The sequence below is a fragment of the Ipomoea triloba genome, chromosome 8 (assembly GCF_003576645.1).
Source record: "Ipomoea triloba cultivar NCNSP0323 chromosome 8, ASM357664v1".
Taxonomy (NCBI): Eukaryota; Viridiplantae; Streptophyta; class Magnoliopsida; order Solanales; family Convolvulaceae; genus Ipomoea; species Ipomoea triloba.
The window spans coordinates 728,344-734,836 of NC_044923.1; the positions used below are offsets into that span (position 1 = coordinate 728,344).

General features: G+C 35.9%; 1 protein-coding gene across 3 annotated transcripts in view; it reads left to right on the top strand.

Moving 5' to 3' along the window:
• The first annotated feature begins 1,310 nt into the window (after window positions 1–1,310).
• The window catches only part of LOC116027291 (oxysterol-binding protein-related protein 2A), an 8,561-nt gene continuing 3,378 nt past the window's right edge, over window positions 1,311–6,493 (top strand). The window contains exons 1-6 of one of the 3 annotated variants that reach the window (XM_031268824.1): window positions 1,311–1,671; window positions 1,823–2,316; window positions 3,622–3,981; window positions 4,529–4,625; window positions 5,359–5,756; window positions 6,015–6,170. In XM_031268824.1, the coding sequence (XP_031124684.1) occupies window positions 1,930–2,316; window positions 3,622–3,981; window positions 4,529–4,625; window positions 5,359–5,756; window positions 6,015–6,170 (1,398 nt within the window). In that variant the 5' untranslated portion in view covers window positions 1,311–1,671; window positions 1,823–1,929. The other 2 variants (XM_031268826.1, XM_031268825.1) reach the window with 2 other exon arrangements.

The following is a 6,493-nucleotide window of genomic DNA, read 5'->3' on the forward strand; positions in this document are numbered from 1 at the left end:
GCTACTTGAATTTTTATAATTCTTAATAAACTTGACTGATGACATCAAATCCAATACTTTATGCTTAGACTTTTGACACAACCAAATCGTGCCGTAATCTCTATATGACTTTAATTTGTGATACATAATAATTAATATAATGATTTCTAATTTACACAATTAATAATTAAAAATCTCTTCTAAATCATACGTACTTTACAAGGACTCTAAAAAGAGAAACAATTAAAGTTTTTTTTTAAAAATAAAATCTAACGGATAATTATTTATTAATCAAATTTTTTATTCGTTTAAATTATAAACTTTTTAAGTAGAAATTTAATTTACGAAGAAAATATCAATAATTATACAACAATTTTTAAATTTTGTAATTACTCTTTAATGTGACAATTTTAGGAATTTTTTTTTCCACATTGGTATCAAAGTCTAGTCAGATGAGAGTCATGAGATTAATTTAATTGAATCTCGCTCGATCCCATCAGAAGATAATTTTTCAAATTCCAAAGGACTTCAACCTCGTGCTATAATTCTATAAATGAGTCTCGATTACTTCCATTCAAGGTAGTATTTTTAAGGGTGAAATCAAATTGAGTTAAGCCTAAATAGTCAAAATTTGAAACTTGACAAATTAAAACTCAAGCACAACTTGAGTTCGGTCAAATTATATTTTTTTTAAAGCTTGACTTGACAAAAGTTCAAACCATTCGAACTCAACTCGGATGGAAAAAATTAGAGAAATATTGCTTTTTATTTTTTACACAAAAAGTATACAAATAAGCATTTTACAATCAAATATCATTAACAAGTTAATATTATATTTTGATTATACACATTTTATACTCCGAAATATATATTAGCCAAATATGTAACATAATGCTAACATTATATTTAAAAGATACTAGTTTAAATGAGTTCAGGACTTCTCGTGATGTCGGTGCGGATTGCACCATTAGGTATGCATAAATGCACCACACAGTATTAAGAAGTGCACTACGGTGCACCACAGTGAAATGCACTAATGCACCATAAAACACATCACACCTAATGATACATTTGCGAACACTTTATAGTGCGTGACCGCACAACTACACGGGAAGTTCTGCTCGCACGGGAACTTGACCCATATTTAAAATATATGAAAAAAAAAGTTCAACTGAAGTCTCAAAATGTTCAAATATAACCAGAAAGTTACAAGTTTGATTATTATTAACATTTTTCTGATGGAGATTGTTGCACTCTTTTTTGAATAAATTGTGCGTGTCGTGATTAAGAATGATGTAAAATTTGTGAGAAAGATTGAGGGAATAAATGTCGAGTTTTAGAAGACATGGCAATTCTAGCATCATCTTCCCCACTCTGCGTCAACTTCTATCTGTACCCTAATTCTAAACGCACAGAGAAAATTCACCTTAGCTTGATTTACCCCTGCGATGGAGGAGGACTCGAAATGACCATTCTACCACTCCCCTCAATACTCAATGCCCCCCCGCGCTTCGATGTATTCCTTTATTTTGTGTGTTTTTTAATTTTTATTTATTTATTTATTATAATATATAAATATATATAAATTTTACTCCAACTGTTTTTCATAAACTACAAAATCGCAAACGAAATAGATTCCTTTCTCTCTCTAATCTCCAAAGTCCAAAATCCTCAGTTTCAGAGCTCTTTCAGGTGCTTTCACACGCATACACACAATTTTTTTATTTTTTTTTTTGCTTTCTGTATACGTATGTGAATATATATGTACGTGTATGTATTGGTTTGTGTATGTATAGTTGTTGTATTGTCGATTGTATGAGTGACAGGTTTTAGTTTGGAGCAGTGATTGTATATTTGTATATATATTGAGGAGGAGGAGGAGAGTTAATGGCGATCGGGAGGCGGTGAGATTGGAGCGGGAGAGGGGAATTTGGTGGGGAGCGAATCGAAATGCGGGCCAGGGAGATGCATCCGCTGTGCTGCATAACGCTGGCGAGCGGGGCGATCGGAGACCGATCGCCGGAGCCGGCGGAGACGACGGCGATGCTGCTGCGGACTGGTTCGGCGGTGGTCGGATCTGATGCCAATGCGGGGGGATCCGAGGCCACTAGCGTCGCCGGCGTGTTGTATAAGTGGACTAATTACCACAAGGGCTGGAGATCCCGATGGTTCAATCTCCGTAACGGCGTTCTATCGTATTCCAAAACTTGTCACCCGGACCACATCTCTTTCGCCGCCGCCGCCGCCGACGACGTTAAGCTAATCGGCCACATCCCGTCCGCCGACGACTTCGGCCGCCGTAAACACCGCAAAACCATCCGCATTGTTCACCTCAAGGTATAAATTTAATTTGTGTGTGTATATACATGTTTGTGTATATGTGTCCTGTCGCTTGTGTGTATACACATTTGTCATTAGGCCCACTGGTCAGTGGGAACTCATACCCGCTGCGTGAACTGTGTGAGAGAGAAAATCAGAGCTCTGATAATGTGAGATCGGGAAAATTTCCAGGAGTTTACAATCGGGGAAATCAAAATGAAGGATCGTCGTTTTGGTGGGTACATTACAGCAAACAGAAAACTTTCCCATATCGGCAGCAAAATGAATGGGGCGCATTTACTCCGATTGCTGCTATTTCCATCTCAGTGAAAATTTTGTTGTCACCACTGCCACCTAATAGCATAGATATCTGAGTTTTGTAATCCGGCGGTCTTTGAATCTTCTTACCATTTTACCATTGGATTTAAGTATTTAACTGTTTGTTAATCTTTAGTTAGTCACATCACAGTAATTAGAGGAGTGGCTTTATTTAGGTTTGGGCTTTAGGTTTTGTGGTAAAAGCCATGATTCGCGCTCTTAAAAAAGGAATTCCTGCGGTGTGATTGGGTTGATTTGCCTCTGGTTAACGGAGACCCTTTTACTTCATTTTCAAACTAGCAAAAAGCCCTTGTCAGCTTGGCTTCCTGTTTTTATTTATTTTATTTATTTTTTATTTTTTGGCTGGGTTTCTTTAGTTCTCTTTGTTGACAAGTCTCCTCCTTTGCTTCTGTTGGCAAGAAAGCTATGTTCTTTTCTTGGTTAGAATTGTAAGCTTGATTCGTGAAACAGTAAAGAATGGTGGAGAGATCTGTTTCTACCTTTTCTTTCTCCTACTATGTCTAGAACAAGTGTTTGTTTTTTTTTGCTATTTCACTTCATATTAGTCACCTCTGAGACGTCTGATTTTATGGGAGCTAAGTCAGTTTGAGCTTCAAATGGTTGGGTGATATTCCATGCTGCCATGCTGGCTTAGGTGAACTAGCCACCTCTCTGAAGGTTTTCTTGAACTATTAGGAATGGATGATGCTAATAACTGTTTGTCTGGAGCAAAACCAGTTTATTTTGTAATGAATACCGTTTTGATTGGCTTGGTGGTGCTTGTTCATCTGAAGCAGTATTCTGTTTAGGTCTATGCTTTACTGTTTCTGTCATGAGATGTTCATGTTATTGCTCTTTTCTTTTTCCTTGTGTAGCCATCTCTTGTCTGGCAATGCTGACTTTAGCAAGCATTAATTTTTATTCATTTTTTGCTAGGCTAATTCTCATTATCCATATTGGAACAGAATTAATTGCATTTTTTGTTTGCGCCTACTTCTTCTGTAGGTCTCATCATTTCGGGAGAGCAGGTCAGATGATAGGAGGTTTTACATATTTACAGCTACAAAGACTCTTCATTTAAGGACAAATTCAAGGAAAGAGAGAGAAGCTTGGATAGAAGCATTGGTTTCAACCAGAAATATCTTTATGCTTAGACCAGCCAATGATAATCTCTCCATTTTACCCAGGAGTGTATCTGTGTCAACTGAAAAGCTAAAGAAGCGTTTGCTTGATGAAGGAATCAATGAAGGACTAGTTAAGGATTGTGAGCAGATAATGCTTTCTGAATTTTCAGAAATCCAAGGTCAACTTCAATTTCTTTCTGAGGAGCGTTCAAATTTGTTAGACACTTTACAACAGTTAGAGGTAAATGATGTTAATACATGCATATTCCTTCCCCCCTCCCCCCTTTATAACCCCTCACTTTGTTTAAAACATCCATTATATTATTTTTGTGTAAAATGTTTTATAGTGAATACTTTTCCAAGCAACCTCACATATCTATGCCTGAATGCACAAAGCCTTTTCATGGATTAAAATACATATAAAACATTTTATGGCCCTTTTTTCTTCTAAACCCAAAAATATCCTTAAATCAACAAATGTACATTTATTGTGCAATACTTTCCATGAAGTGAACACCATTAATGAATGGGAAAAAGAGATAGAGAAGGACAAAGCTGTCAGATTTGAATGTTTGTTTTTAACTTTTTGAACTCTTGAATTTGGACCTGTTTGAGTGTTTGTTTTGATTCCTATTAAAAGCCAAGCATAACCCTACAGTAACCAAACTTATGGGCATGTTAAACATATTTCAAGTGCTTTTTTGGTTTAAAACTCCCTTTCTCAGGGTTAAAATTCATTTCAAAATATTCTTACCTGCATTAAGCACACTCCAACTTTGCTTCTGCAGGCAACCAATATTGAAACCGAGGCGTCTGGAGTTCCAGATGGTGACTACCAATTGTTAAAGCGTGAATACCCAAATTTAGGACGTGGAAAGTACAGTGGTAAGCTTAATTTCTAGTTTCCTCTACTTCAAAATACTCCTTGTTTTTTCAAATTGATATATCAGCTATCAGCATAGTGAAGTGAAATTTTATATACTGTAAAATTAATACTCTGTAGCTTATAGAATTTTAATTTCTAGGGAATTGATTGTGCTATGCAACTATGCCACTTTCTTTATTTTCCTAATTTCTTCCTGCCCTTTACCCTTATTATTTTATTATTTTTTATTTCATTGTTTTGTTCATTCTTCCTTTGTATTCATTCATTCATCCTTTATTTCACTCATTAGACTTTACCGCTCAGTTTGGGCTCAAGGGAAATGGGGTTGGTATGTATTAGTCAATAGAACTTTGCAATTTGAGAATGTAGTCACCTATAATCCGAGGTTAACAAAAGTTGTTAAATGTTAGTAGCTACTATCTGGGCTCATTGCCAAAAAGGGAGTGAAATTGTACACTGAAACCTTAAAGATGAATATTTTTAATTTTTAAAGATTATTATATATCAATAACCAATATAGAGCTTAGCTTGTGTCCATTGGGACTTAACTATATAAATATAAAGTGCTTGTTCCTTCCATTCTAATTCCTCTTCAATCAATAAGTCAACATTTCTTTTCACTTTATTTCCACTACCTATTCATCATTTTCCCAACCATTGCATTGCACATTGCGGTTCTTGCCATCCATTTCAAATGGAAATATGATTTACTGTATCTTTCACTTGTTTTAGAATGGAGCACCACTGAATCATCTGATGATGTTGAGAAACAAGAGCTAGAGGAAGCATCAGATGAAGAGGAAGCTAGATTTTTTGACACTAATGACTACTTTCCTGAACCTTCTGTCAGCTGTGAGCTTGAAAAACCTACTAATGATATGATGCAAAAGAGTGCTGATAAGGATACTTCCATGTGTCTGCAAGTAGAAAGGCGAAAGAAACTCCCTGATCCAATTGAAAAAGAGAAGGGAGTTAGTTTATGGTCTATGATTAAAGACAATGTTGGAAAAGATCTGACACGAGTGTGTCTTCCAGTTTACTTTAATGAACCGTTATCATCCCTTCAGAGAAGCTTTGAAGACTTGGAGTACTCCTATCTTTTAGATAGGGCATACAAGCATGGGAAAGAGGTATGCTCATAATTGTGTCTTTGCCCTTTCGTAAAGACTAAAGAATGCACATTCTAGAAATTTTGATGGTTGAACTAATGAATTCTGTACATTATACTTGACTCTGCATGAACATGAGTTTTGCTTTGCCACCTTTTTTTTAATTGAATCCATTTAATTACATTGACACTGATTTGAATACATAATCTTTTGGTTTGTTTCTAAAATCTGTATTTCCATGTATTTGTTGATAAATTGGTCATCATGTTTTTCATTTAGGGGAACACTCTACAGAGGATTTTGAATGTTGCTGCTTTTGCTGTGTCTGGGTATGCATCAACTGAAGGCCGGCACTGTAAACCTTTCAATCCTTTGTTGGGAGAAACCTATGAGGCTGATTTTCCAGAGAAAGGAATCCGATTCTTCTCTGAGAAGGTATGTCCATTAAGCATAAGATGTGTGACCTAACTAGAGTAGGGATATACTTAGATTCTCTGTGAAGGCATATGCTAGCCTATTTAGATGATAAACTTTTTTTTTTTTTTTTTCCCTAAATTTAATATAGCAAAGTAGCAGAATGTTTTGGAGAGTTGTAATTTTCTTCTGTGTGATTGGTTTATGACAGAAGCTTGCACTTTGCTTCTTCTTAGGAAGAGTGGATCCACTATAATTTAAGTCTTAGTTGGTTTGTGTCTGCAAAAGCAAAAACAGAGTTGCAAAGAGAGAGAGAGAGAGAGAGAGAGAGAGGGAGGGAGGGT